The sequence below is a fragment of the Lampetra planeri genome, chromosome 19 (genome assembly GCF_965212315.1).
Source record: "Lampetra planeri chromosome 19, kcLamPlan1.2.h2, whole genome shotgun sequence".
Taxonomy (NCBI): domain Eukaryota; kingdom Metazoa; phylum Chordata; class Hyperoartia; order Petromyzontiformes; family Petromyzontidae; genus Lampetra; species Lampetra planeri.
Genome location: NC_136125.1, coordinates 7,383,123 through 7,397,240, shown reverse-complemented (window position 1 = coordinate 7,397,240; position 14,118 = coordinate 7,383,123). Strand labels below are relative to the sequence as shown.

The 14,118-nt window shown below is 53.0% G+C and overlaps 1 protein-coding gene across 1 annotated transcript in view; it reads left to right on the top strand.

The window, feature by feature from the left end:
- The window catches only part of LOC144724026 (alpha-1,3-mannosyl-glycoprotein 4-beta-N-acetylglucosaminyltransferase B-like), a 121,754-nt gene that overhangs the window by 92,253 nt on the left and 15,383 nt on the right, over positions 1 to 14,118 (top strand). Inside the window, exons 5-11 of the mRNA XM_078602850.1 lie at positions 1,031 to 1,077; positions 5,717 to 5,830; positions 6,544 to 6,619; positions 9,342 to 9,456; positions 11,093 to 11,223; positions 12,609 to 12,716; positions 13,097 to 13,290. Coding sequence (XP_078458976.1) covers positions 1,031 to 1,077; positions 5,717 to 5,830; positions 6,544 to 6,619; positions 9,342 to 9,456; positions 11,093 to 11,223; positions 12,609 to 12,716; positions 13,097 to 13,290 — 785 coding nt within the window. The remainder of the gene's footprint in view (positions 1 to 1,030; positions 1,078 to 5,716; positions 5,831 to 6,543; positions 6,620 to 9,341; positions 9,457 to 11,092; positions 11,224 to 12,608; positions 12,717 to 13,096; positions 13,291 to 14,118) is intronic.

Here is a 14,118-nt window from a genome sequence, read left to right as displayed (position 1 = left end):
CCACATAGCCTGCTGGAGCAAGTGCCGTTAGCGAGCGCCTACGAAGGCTGGCACGGCACATGAGGGCGTGGGGTCGTCAACACCGCACCCGGCCGCCTTTGTCTCCCCAGTGGCGATGTTGTTTACACATCGCACCAGGTACTCATTCGAAGCCGAGTCGACCGAGGGTAGGCCTAGCATCGGTTCAGATATTTGCTCGTCACTGTTTGTTAGTCGTGAGCGGGAATCGAATTCGAGTCGCCGGGTTCGTAGCGCGGTGCGGTAGCCACGACGCTACCGCCCCTCCCAGTTATCTCACAGGCAGACCCACACAGACACACACACACACACGTAAACAGACGAACTGAAGCCACGCACACGCTTGCACGCAAGAGAACGCACACGTTTAAGCCCGCAGGCCGATGGGGCCAGGCGCTGCCTGGTATCGGGCAAAGCAGATGGCGCAATGACTGGGGTCCTGCTCTCCGTGTCTATCCCCAATCCCTGTCTCCCTCTCCCCGCCGCTCTCCCCAAATCTCTCTCTCTCCCGTCTCTCACCTCTCGTGCGTGTGTGTCTATCTCAATCTCTCACCGTCACCCATTCTATCTGTGTGGTGTCTCTCCCCTTCTCTGTGCACCCCTCCCCTCTTTATCTCTCTCTCCACGTCTCTATGACCCCACATCTCTCCCTACTTATTTTTATCATCTCTCTCGCTCTCCCCCACCTGTGTGTTTCATCTCGCTTCCCACCTCTCCACGACCCTGCATCCTCTCCCTCTGCTTTCAACCGGTCCCCACTTTATATTCCCCCCGTCTCCTTCTCATCTCTCTACCTCATTTATATCTACCCCTTTTTCTCTCTCTGTCTCCCTCTCCGATCTCCATCTGTCACTCCCCTCTCGTCATCTTTCCCACTACCCATCCATATCTTGTCCCTGCCTCTCTCATTTCCCTCTCTCCCGTGTCGCTTTACCCCCCCTTTGGTTTCTGTCGCATCCCCCACTCCCCCCCCCCCCCTACCGCTCCCCCCCCCCCCGCTCCGTGCCTGCAGACAGACCTGAGCTACGTGAACACGGTGGTGGAGCAGCTCAAGAAAGGGTAAGGAGGCGCGACGGGGTCCACTGGGCTGGCGTGGCACGGACCTCGGCATTGGCGCGTTCGCCGCTTTTTGCCAGAGCTTCCCGGTTCAAATCTAACAGCCGCGCTGGTTATTTACTGTGGCGGGGGGGGGGGGTGTATTGACCGCTAGGAATACTACGAGCCGTCTGTTTTCACAGCAGATGTCAAAGTTCACATGGCGTCGTTCCGCAGGAGGAGTCTGCCATCTTGTACCGGATGGGTAAGGTCCAAAATTCGCCAGATTTGGAAAATGACACCGCCAAGTGACTCTCGCTGGATTATACAGAGCAAGTAGCGTCCCCTTCTGCTGAAAGGTGGCAGGATGCGCCAGATAGAAAAACGAGTCATAAGACTTGGGTGAGGCTTTCCCGGGTTAAAAGGGCGTAATCCTCGATGGCTGGGAGTAGGGTCACCCAAACCCCACACCAGATGAAGCCAGGCATGGACCGCACTCAACACTAAAAAAAAAAAACAAATTTTCAAATCCTCCGTAAAAAAAAGAACTCTCGTTTTTAAACTGCGCGTTCTCGCTCCTTCTTTTGGTCATTTTTATTAGGCCACTTTATTCCGACGGTACGATCGCTGTCGACTCGCCTCGAGGTGATGAATCCATTCGGAAATCTCACGGAGCAGTTCGTAGCCACTCCCCTGAGGACTTCTGCCGAGAGAGATTAGAGAGTGGCGCGGTGCGGGAGAGAGACGAGGGAGCGAGAGAGTCGCCGAGTAGGCAGCGATTAGAGAGAACCAGGTGTGGCGAGGAGGGGAGAGAGGATGAGAGGGAGAGATGCAGGCAGGGGAGAGCGCGAAGGCAGCGTGCAGGCAGAGAAGAGCGAGCGAGGCGGAGAGAGAGAGGAGCGGAGAGCTGAACAGCTTTCTCATGTCGCCGGTGGGACGCCAGCCTCCTCCTTCGCGGAGCCCATAGACCGCGACTCGGAGTTAATTCGATCGTTTAAACCCCCCCGCACTCGCAAGCAGCGGCACTTAAAACAATCGGCATCGCTCCGCGGGGAGAATTAACGGCAGGCACAGGCAGATGGGTTGCGGTTTGGTAGTTGTGGTGAACCTCGTGGTGGCAGGAGGAGGAAGAGGAGGTTGAATAGGAGGAGGAGGAAGGGGGGATGATTTGGAGGGGGAGGAATAGGAGAGAAGGAATCGGAGGGGGAGGAAAAGGAGGGGGAGGAATGGGAGGATTAGGAGGGGGGAATGGGAGGAATGGGAAGGGGGGCAATAGGATGGAGAGGAATGGGGAGAATGGGAGAAGTAGAAGGGATAGGAGGAGGAGGGATTGGAGGGGGGATGGGAGGGGGAGGGATAGGGGGAGTTGAGAAGCTGATTTGTCTCAACGCAATATGAGGACAAGAGCACATGGGGGAAGAGAACCACGGAGAGACATCGACATATAGACAGATACGGAGACTTGGAGAGCATCGGAGAGAGAGACTTGGAGAGAGGTATGGAGAGAAAGACAGAGAAAGACAGAGAAACATGGAGATATGGAGAGGGAGAGAGAGACAGACACATGGAGGAGCTCTGTTGTAAAGATGCGGGGGAGGGGGGGGGGACCCTTCGCACACGGGAGCGGCAGGAGAAGGCGGCGACGAGCAGAGAGGCAACAGGGAGGGAAGAGGTAGCAGTGCGTTTCAAATTTCAACAATCGGATTTCAGAAGCCATTTGCGCCGTGCGATAATTAAACGCGTCTTCGTGCTAACGACAGTGACGTCGACTCGTCCCAAACGACACGAATTGTTGGCCCGAAAAGCACGGTGGCGGTGCGGTACGTGACACCATCACTCCGAAGCCAAACGGCTGCAGCAGCAACAGCAGCAACAACAAACATTGGATCTCTCAAATTTCCCACACACACCAAAGCCGTAATTATCATAACAATTTGGGGGGGGGGGACCCATCCCTCCCAAAGTTCAAATATGCTCAATGTGTGCCCCCCAATATATTGCTATAAAATAGATTTCTGTTTATATGATTGTGGTTATGGTTGCACTTTATAAATCCCCAATCCTCTGCCATTACATACAATGAAACAAGAAAAAGAAATAAAGAAAAAAAAACAGAGCAATGTAATACAATACACTATCAGACATTATTGTAAAACATGAATAAAAAGTCCATCCTGTGTGTTAGTGAATTTTTTTTATATTTCAGGCAGGAAATTCGTTTTCAAATTTCGATTTTTTTTTCTGGGGGGGGGGGGGGACCCCCAGACCCCCTGGAAGATTTGGTCCCCCCCAATGTTGACTCCATGGCTACGGCCTTGACACACACACACACACCTCGGGCAGCCACGATCTTTTTTTTCGGACGAATCTGAAAAAATTGTTGGACCTCGGCTAGATTTCCCCGTCTCTCCCTCGCTCACGCGGGCCTCGCTTGGATCGCCCTGCCTGCCGTGCCAAATGAGATGCACTCGATTAGACAACGGTAAACTCATACACTTAGCGAATGCTTCATTAATTTTAATGTTCGCTTGAAGAGGGGGAAAAAAGTGTCTAATCTTTTTTTTTATCGGCGGTTTGGCGAGAACGCGACACAACCTTTGAATGTAGACGACGAGCGTCTCGGGTGCGTCGTGTGTGCGTGGTGCGTGTGGCCTGTGTCGTGTGTATGTCTTGTGTGTGTGTGCTTCGTGTGTGTGTGTGTGTGTGACGTGTGTGTGACCTTTGTCGTGTACGTCTTGTGTACGTCTTGTGTGTGTGTGTGCGCTGTGTCGTGTACGTCTTGTGTGTGTGTGTGCACTGTGTCGTGTACGTCTTGTGTGTGTGTGTGCTTCGTGTGTGTGTCTGTGTGGTTCGCGTGTGTTTCGTGTGTGTGTATGGTTCGCGTGTGTGTGTGACCTGTGTGTGTATGTGTGTGTGTTTTGTGTGTGTACAATTCGCGTGCGCGCGTGCGTGTGTGTGCGCCCTCTGTCACGTGCAACGCGCCTGAGAGTTTGCCGTCATCCACATTAAACTCCGCCTGTTGGCGAATTTGACTTTTAAATGGAATGGCCCGGCGACCCGAACGCAACGAAACAACGGAATTGCAAATTCAGCGAGCCGCCGACGAGAGATGCGAGCACCTGGTGCTCCCCCACAGCCTTCGTCGTCGTCGTCGTCGCAGACTTCTATGAGATGTAGCCGCGTGTAGGAGCTTCATCTTATCTTGTACAGATTCACAAAGCGCCTCTTAGTCCTCGGCGCTTCACGGTAATTATACAATTGTGCGTACGATGCTGGTGGTTTAAAATAAAGAGTGGGGTTATTCAAAGTGGTGGTGTAGATATGGTGACAGTTTAGGAGGGCAGGTTGGAGCGGTTAAGAAGGAGTTGGGGTGGGGGCAGTGATGGGGGTGGGGTAGTGATGGGGGTGGAGGGTGGTGAGGGTAGTGATGGGGGGTTGTGATGGGGATAGTGATGGGGGGTAGCGATGGGGGGGTAGCGATGGGGGGTAGGCCTGGTTCTAGCTCCACCCCAATGATTGAGGTTACGAGAGAAGCATGCCTCCTCGGTAACTCAGCCTCGGGATGTCGCGCTCCGGGTTTCTCCTCGACGACGCGAGAGCCATCCCAGCGCCCGCGGCCGCCCTTGGAGAGAGGGGGACACGGCTTCCCTCTCCCCCGCGAATCGTTGTGGTTCCGAGTTTGTGATTCTATTCAAGGGTTGTTGTTTTTTTTCCGTGAACATCGGGGGTGAACCGTAGCGGGGGGGGGGGGGGGGGGTCACGCAAACCCATTACAAAATATATAATGAAATAAAAAAATAATTGATTCATTACATAGGTCATTTGGCGTACGTATCACGATGCTAAGACTCAAAGTTAATCCATATTAATCAATGCATCGTTACATCCCGAAGCATAATTGCCATTAGCGCGAGCAAGAACATTATGATTACCGTCGGCTGCAGTGCCGCCAATATTAAATCGTCGTCTCCATCATCATTCGTGGTGGTGAAAATCGGCAAAACCTGCTGGGGCTGCCACCAAATTGAGCACGTGGATCTTGCCAGCGGTTGTCTTGGCAACACACTGGTCCCCTGCCATAGGAACGTGTCATTTCCACGGCGGGCTCTGTTGTAGTCCTACACCGCAGGCAGACGAGCGGCGCGCCCGGAGCTTGCTCGTTAGGATACGGGGACACGGTGACCTCTCGTGACCTTGTTGTTGTGGTCCTACAAACGAAGGTAATGAGCCCAGAGCCCCATCCTGTGCTCTGCCTAATTAATGAAAGCGCCGTGATTAATCGGAGCCTCTCGCAGAGGTGGCCAGGCAGCTCGGGAAAGGGTTGGGCGGGGGGGGGCTAATACCGGTGTCGGGAAACGCCGATCCGGCACCACGAAGAGCCCTGGGATCACATCCGGGTTCCAGCCGCCCAACTGGGTTTCTCAAGCGTTGCGAGTTGGTGGTGTCAGCCAGGTTCACCAGGGACTCGCACAGAGACGAACATAGATACTGAGTTATGATAGAAAAAAACAGACGACAGATCGCAGGAAAATAGTAATATATCTAAAAATAACCACAAATAAAAAAAAAATCTCGGAATCTGGAGGAATCCGATCGAGCTTATGAAGCTCTTTTTTTTTAACTGATGTTCCAGATGTCCATCTATGTTTGGTGTCACATTCAGGTTCCAGCACGAGCTGGACACGGGCCTTCTGGAGGTCATCAGCCCTCCCGTCGGCTACTACCCCGACATGGGCAGCCTCAAGCAGACGTTTGGAGACTCGCTGGAGAGAGTCAGGTTGGTCTGCACCGCCCGTCCCAGAGCGACAGACTCGCAGCAACAACGATGGCAACTTGTAATTCCATCGCGGTCTAAACCGGGACTTAATTCCTTACAGCCAGGGGCTGCCAGGGGCAACATCAATGTGTCCCAGGGCAGTAGCGGAGAGAGTGGAGGCACGCTAGCCAACAAAGAACTCCAACGGCTCTTCTCTCTAACCATTGGTCTTACCCAACCTGGCATTCCAGGACCTTGGCAGTACCCCCTAACCCAGCCACCTGGCGGATTTGTCATGCTTCTTCGCGAAGTTAACCAAATCAACAACAACCGTGCCACCACCACCACCAGCAAACCCCAATAACAACAACCCCACCAACAAATATATGCTCCAAGCCTGGGGTGTTTCATTCAGACGCTGTCTTCCCGACAGACCTGTTCTTCACCTGAGGATGGCTGCTTGCGTTGAGGCCGAAACGTCGTGAGAATTATTTTATTATGTTTAATTTTTATTATTTTATTATTTCCCTTCTACATGACTTTACCGAAAGAACCAAGAAGAACAACCCCACCACCACCACCACGATAGTGGGTTTGTACAGCGGTCCAGGCGATGACGTGTGGTGTTGCTGCTGGTGGTTTTCGGTGGAGGTGCGGTTGGTGGATTGTGAGGAGATGGGCACATGCTGCTTGAGATCAGCTTGAGACCTCGTGCCGTCATCTCCCCCCCCCAGGTGGAGAACCAAGCAGAACCTCGACTTCTCCTTTCTCATGCTCCACGCGCAGCCCCGCGGGAGATTTTTCGTACAGGTGAGCACACGGCCTGCACTTAGCTCTGATAGTGGGCGCCTATTAATGTCGGCGATTGATGTGGTGGTGGTGATGGTGGCCGCTATGAACCCGGTGACCAGAGTTCGATTCGCGCTCGCGGCCAACAACCAGTGACGATTGTCTGAACTGGTCCTGGGTCTCCCTTAGGTCGACTCGGCCTCAAATTAATATCTGGTGCGGTGCGTCGATATCGCCACTCAGGAGACAAAGGAGGCTGGGTGTGGTGCTGGCCACCCCCACCCCCATCGTGTGCCACGCCAGCCTTCGTTAGCTGCTCACTGACCGCACTTGCCCCAGCAGTCTGTTAAGGCTACACGTGGTGGGGGTGGGAGGGGGGGAATCTTTGTGTTTGATGGAACCATGCAGGCCAGATATTCCTGGGCGTATTGCCACACGAGGGATGGATTCCGAAACATTCCAAAGTTCGGATGTCAGACATTTAGGGACAATTTGAGATCTATTCCAGATATCCAGGGCCATCTGCAGTCCCCGCTGCAGCCTTATGGCCCCAGGTGTTGAGAGCTACAGGGGAACGTCTGGGGACTCGCTTGGGAGAGTCGGCAGGGATTTATTGAAGTAAATGAATAAGCATCTGCAGGCGATTTAGCCCCCGCCGTCCTACCCATCCACGTTCATCTGGATGCGACACATTTTTTGTTTTAACGTGCGTTCGTCCTCGCCGAAGTGTCACTTCCCGTGACGTCGCACCTTTCGGGCGGATGGCGATGGTGTGAGGGAAGCCTTCGTGCAGCCGTGGGTAGGCCATGGATGACGACGATGATGCTGCTGATGCTGATGTTGTTGTTGTTGTTGTATTGGACGAGCGACCGTTGTACCCATGGTTTCACCGCGGGAAGGGGAGTCGAGTCAAGGATGTAGTGCAAAAATACAAAGGAGTTCGTATTGGAAGACAGTGAATGACGAGTGGGAAATAAGAGGGAAAGGATGGAAAATGAACGGAGAAACGGGAACGGAGGGTGGGGATGGATGAGGATGGGGACGAAGAGGTGGCGACATCAGAGGCCCGACACCGCTACACGGAGTCGTCTGTTTTCACAGGGGGCCGTGGAAGGGGGGGGGGATTAAGAAGAGGGGAGGGATTAAGAAGGGGGGGGGGGCACACAGAAGTCACGTGATCTACAGGATGCTTGAGCTGATTGTATAGACGGGTTCGCATTACCCCTGCAGCCACCAGGGGTGCTACAAGTGACCACAGCGGCCAAACTCCACAACAATGACAGCAACAACGACACCGCCGTGAGCATAAAATAATAAACAGCAGCGATCGTGACTGCCAGCACGTGCTCCCAAGACAAGTTGCATTGTAGTATTTGTTTGTTGTTGCTGTGAGTGCACGTGTTATTGTGTTTGGAAACCGGTCTCTGTTGGGTTCCTCCGGGTAGGAGCGCCTGGCCACTTGCAGGGAAGAAATTAAGAGGGGGGTTGGTGGTCCTGGAGGGGAAGGGGTGCAGGTGTGTGTGGGGGGGTGATAGTGGTTGTCAAGGGGTAGGGGTGATGGAGGGGAGTGGGTGGCGGTGCAGAGGAGAGGGTGGTGGTGGAGGAAGTAGCGGTAGAGGAGGGGTGGGTGGTGTTTTGAAGAACCAACCAATATTTGCGATACATTTCTCATGGAATCTTTTCCAGGGCTTCACCACCCCCAAGACCTCCTCCTACCCCCCCCCCGCTCCCCCCCCCCCTAAAAAAAAAATGGGGAGGAATTTATCCAGATTTCACCTCTGGGTAGCTCCAGTAGCGATTCTAATGCCAAATGAGGATGCTACTGTTTGCATCACAATATAATGGTGTCACTGCTGCTGGTAATGATGACGATGATGATAAGAAAACGAATACTACCGGTGCTGGTGGTGCTGCTGCTGCTGCTTTTGACGATGGTGACGATCCCGACAACGACAGTCATGATGATAATGATCGTGACATTTGTGATGATGATCATGATGGCGACGATGAGGATGATGACTGCATTTTTCTATTATTAATATTAACCTGTGTCTTGCCAAGATTTCCCAGTAAGTGGCGATGTTGCTGCTGCTGCTGTCGTGTGTGATCCCAATGACCGTAACCCTATCCCATTTCTGACGTACATGTGCGTCATCAGGTCATCAGTAACCGGAAGAAAAACTAAACTAAAATAACGTTTTTATGGGTACCGAGGCTCCCACAAGGCCATGCCGAAGGGCGAGTGGCACGCTTTGACGCCAGCTATCGTAGAGTGCGGTCGCGTCGCTAGAGTTGCCTGCAGTGAGTAACAACGTCTTTTAAAAACAACGAGCGCTACGACGCTCTAAATAAAATGTAACGCCGAGCCGCTTGTGCGTTCCGAGATTCAGCGTTGAACGTGGACACCCACTTTAACACGTAGCAGGCTTTTGCGACCAATATTATTCATAATATAGGTTTTTGGGTCAGATCGCGTTATTTATAAATGTGTCGTAACCGTCCACCACCCGACACGGCCAAACAGTAAAAAATGTGTCACGTTTTCAAAGGACAAATTAATTGACTTCTTTAGCCCACCGGTGTGCTGAAGAGAGAATCAACCGAAGAGAGAATCAACACCCACCCTGCAAACTTGCAGCCGTCTCGGGGCGGCAAAGGGCTAATGAACGACTTAGCGACTCGTGATGGTGGTGATGCTGATGATGATGATGGCGTGGGCATTTTCTTGACGACACCCTTGCAGCTGGAGGATGACATCGTGGCGAGGCCCAACTACCTGACCACCATGAAGAACTTTGCGGAGCAGCAGCCGTCCGACGAGTGGATCATCCTCGAGTTCTCGCAGCTGGGCTTCATCGGTGAGACATCGCGCTCGTCGCTCGTCGCGCGGCTGCTGATGATGATGGCGCTCGGGGAGATTGAGAGCGGTCGCGGAGTTTTTTTGTTGTTGCGTCAAATGCAGCGGCTGGCGGCTGATGGGACTGCACATTATAATTTGACGTTGATGCGATGTAGCAGACTGAGTGCGGTTTATTTATTCATCGGTGGATTTGTTTGTTCCTCTGATGAAGGGAAATTGCCCAAAATGTTGTCATGTTCTATTGTAGGGCAGCCGTAATGATGATTGTGATAACCTTTTTGATTATTCTTTTCTCCACAAATTTACATTTGAATAGCCGTGTGCCACTTCTGGGTTGGAGTTCTTGGCGCACACTGTGAAGGTTGCGAGTTCACATCTCAGTGAAGGGCCATCATCATCATCAACTCGACTTGCCATATAATCGTCAGGAGAATAAAACAAGTACAACGGTGGTGGTGATGGGGGGGGGTAAGTGTGGGGAGTGGTGGTGAAGTGGTTAGCCCATTGCTACAAACACGGCCACCCGAGTTCTGGGTCCTGCATTAGGTCGGCTCAGCCTTAAATGAGTACCTGATGCGCTACGTGAACATCGCCACCAGGGAGACAAAGGCGGCCTGGCATGGTGCTTGTCCGGCCCACTCACTGGAGTTGCATAACCTGCCTTCAACGGTGCCGCTCGCTTGCGGCACTTGCCGCAACAACCCGTGAAGGCTACACGGGGGATCCTTTGTCCCTGTCTCTCACTTGGCAATCTCGCCACGTGTCAAGGCGCAGCAGCGACCGCTGCCTCTCTCCCCACCACGCGCCCCCCCTCCCCCACCCGTGCCAGAGACGAGGCACGCTGGGCGGACGGCGAGAAACGAACGGCCCCCAAAAAATAAAACTTATAATCGAACGGCGGCCATGAACACGGCACGGCGCCCCCCCCCCCACTTCCCCCGGGTGTTCTGTAAACGGCGGCGGCGACGGTGACGGCGGCGACGGCGGAGGTGCCAAGAACTTCACTCGGCGATCACGGCAACGATGAAATAAACGCGCGGAAATCAAACGCTGTTCACGGCCACACGGGCCTTAGAGAGTCGAGCGGGGGGGAAATGGCACGGTCGCAGATGATGAAACGGTCGCTGTTTTTCAATGTAATTCATGTACAATTACATTTTTACAATGATCGACATTTGAGTTTTTTTTTTAATTTGGCTCGTGCGAGCGTTCACGCCGAGCCACGGAGGGCAGCAGCGCCGCCGCTTAAACAACAACACGGGAGATTGCGTTTAAAAATACTGCGACTACTGCGTCTACGACTAGTGACTACGACTAGTAACAACGAGAACGGCTAGGATGACGAGTACGACTGGTACGTCTCCTACTCTCCGGATTTGTCCAGGAGATCCCCGCCGGGTTTAGAGCGGCGATTGTCAACGCCACTCCGTGGGCTCCGAAACTCCGCGAGAGTTTCATGTCATCGTCGTTGTTTTTGTTGTTGTTGTTGTTGTTGTTGTGTATACAGTATCCCACAATACTGTATACCCACCCAAATGCCTCGCGAAAACCTGCGACGCGCCCGAATAATCCGCATAAATCGGTCAGCAATGAACATGCTCTGCTTACCCTCCCTCCCCCCACTCCACCCCCAGGTAAGCTGTTCAAGGCGTCGGACTTGAACCCGATCGTGGAGTTTTTCCTGATGTTCCACAAGGACAAGCCCATCGATTGGCTGCTCGATCACTTCCTGTGGGTCAAGACCTGCAACCCAGAGAAGGACGCGGTGAGACGGACGGACGGGGACAAATGGGTGGATGGAGAGAGAAAGAGGCCAGACAGATGGGTAGACACAGGCGGAGAGAGACGAACGGACAGATGAACGGGCAGCGAGATTGACGGTCGAGACGGTTTGGTGGGCAAAACAGATCGACAGATGGACAAATGAACAAATGGGCAGCGAAACATTTGGACACACAGGTGACTGGATGGACAGATGGACAGACAAGCACAGCCAGATATACAGGATATCCAAACAACGAATGGACAAAGAAGCGGAGAGTAAGAGACACTTCCAGACAGGTGGACAGTTGGACATTCAGACATTCAGAGAGCTCACGAAATGCTTGCCGAACCTCAACATCCCTGATGAGGATTGCCCTGCCTTGGGATATTTTTCCAACTCCTAAATACATTCTTTTTGGGGGGGGGGGGGAGCGGGGGAGTAACACAACACTACATTACCTCCGATAAAACACAAAACGCAAAGGGGAGATAACATTTAGAAATAAATCCACCAAGATTGGGTAACGACACGCGCTTTCTGTACTGCCGCGTTTGGCGGGCGGGGAATGTCCTCCTCGGACTTCATTAATCGAGGAGCAGCCCAGCGGCAGCCCGTGGCCGTGCGCTCTCTCCTCGCCATAATTCACGCCGTTATCTCGCCGCGACGGCGATGAAATTACAATTTGCGGCGTTTTAGCGATGTGTCCCCATCTTTACGATTCCTACACTGCCCCCCCACCCCGCCTCTCTCTCTCGGTCGCTTCGTCTGCGGACGGATCCCGGGCCCTCGCCACCACCACCACCACATTGTGCGACGGCAATTGACGAGCGGCGGTCGCGGCTATCGAGGTCATTGTACTCTTTCCCGCCCCTCCCCACCCGCTCTCTGAGAGCGCACATCCTCCTATAATAATAATAACAACAACAACAATAATGTTATTGTTGTTATTGTTGTTACAATAATAATATAACAATAAATGTAATTTGTGATTGGCGGCACTTTCTTGTCAGTCGACCGCTCAATTCAAATGAACCGCCATCCCAAGCTGCGTCAGCGGTGCGGGTTGTTCGACCATACTTCACCACGTTCGGCCAGTGCGAATTGTCGAAGCTGTAGTCCGAAAGGGAATCAGAATATTTATTTAGACTGGAGGAATCTGATGAGCAACAAAGCTCTTTTTCACAGATGGCCGTGGCCACGTTGCACCGTCGCTCCCCCCGCCCGACTGCGTGTCGCATGCCCCACGGCGCGCTCGTGGCTTTGAGCATAGAATGACCGCGGCAGCGACGGGGATCGAACCCGGGGTCCTCCCAGCTGACCGGCTGGGGCGATTTAGCCGTTGCGATCGTTGGCTCTGCCCTCGCTCCTCCTCCGGCTCCCAACAGAAACACTGCGAGCGGCAGAAGGCGAATCTCCGCGTCCGCTTCAAGCCGTCACTGTTCCAGCACGTGGGCACCCACTCCTCGCTGTCGGGAAAGATCCAGAAGCTCAAGGTGCGTGTGTGTGTGCGTACGAGTGGGTGCGGGTGTGTATGGGTGGTGGGTGTTTGTGCACGTACGAGTGGGTGTGGGTGGGTATGTGGATGTGCGGTTGTGTACGGGTTGGATGTGGGTGAGGATGCACGTGTGCGAGCGCGTGTGTGCGGGGAGTGGTTGTGTAGCGAATGTGGGGGGAGCGGTTAGCGCGCTGTGCTACGAACACAACTTTCCGGGTTCAATTCCCACTCACGGGCAACTTCGGAGACAAACATCCGTTGGCCGTGAGTGGGAATCGAACCCGGGTCGCCGGTTTCTGTAGCGCTAACCGCCACGCCACCTCTCCTCCCCGTGCTCAAACGAAATGCACGCACGCACGCACACGCGCACGCACGCAGGATCGCGACTTTGGGAAACAGCCGCTGCACAAGGCGCACCCGAACCCGGCGGCGGAGGTGAGCACGAGCCTCAAGATGTACCAGCAGTACACGCTGGAGAAGGTCTACCTGGGCCAGGACTTCTTCTGGGCCTTCACGCCCGTCGCCGGCGACTTCATCCTCTTCCGCTTCCACGAGCCCATCCGCGTTGAGAGGTGCCGCTCTCTCGCTCGCTCGCTCGCTCCCCCCACCCCACCCCACCCCTGTCCCGCCCCACTGCAACAGCACGCGGCCAAACCGTTGTAAATGACCCTTGGCCACACCATTGTAAATAACTCGCGGCCACACCTTTATTAACATTAACACGGCCACACCTTCATTAACATTATCACATCCACACCTTTATCAACATTATCACGGCCACACCTTCATTAACATTATCACGGCCACACCTTTCATTAACATTATCACGTTCACACCTTCATTAACATTATCACGGCCACACCTTTCATTAACATTATCACGGCCACACCTTCATTACCATTATCACGTTCACACCTTTATTAACATCATCACGTTCACACCTTCATTAACATCATCACGTTCACACCTTTATTACCATTATCACGTTCACACCTTTATTAACATTATCACGTTCACACCTTCATTAACATCATCACGTTCACACCTTCATTAACATCATCACGTTCACACCTTCATTAACATTATCACGTTCACACCTTCATTAACATCATCACGTTCACACCTTTATTAACATTATCACGTTCACACCTTTATTAACATAATCACGTTCACACCTTCATTAACATCATCACGTTCACACCTTTATTAACATCATCACGTTCACACCTTCATTAACATCATCACGTTCACACCTTTATTAACATTATCACGTTCACACCTTCATTAACATCATCACGGCCACACCTTCATTAACATTATCACGGCCACACCTTCATTAACATTATCACGACCACACCTTCATCAACATTATCACGACCACACCTTCATCAACATTATCA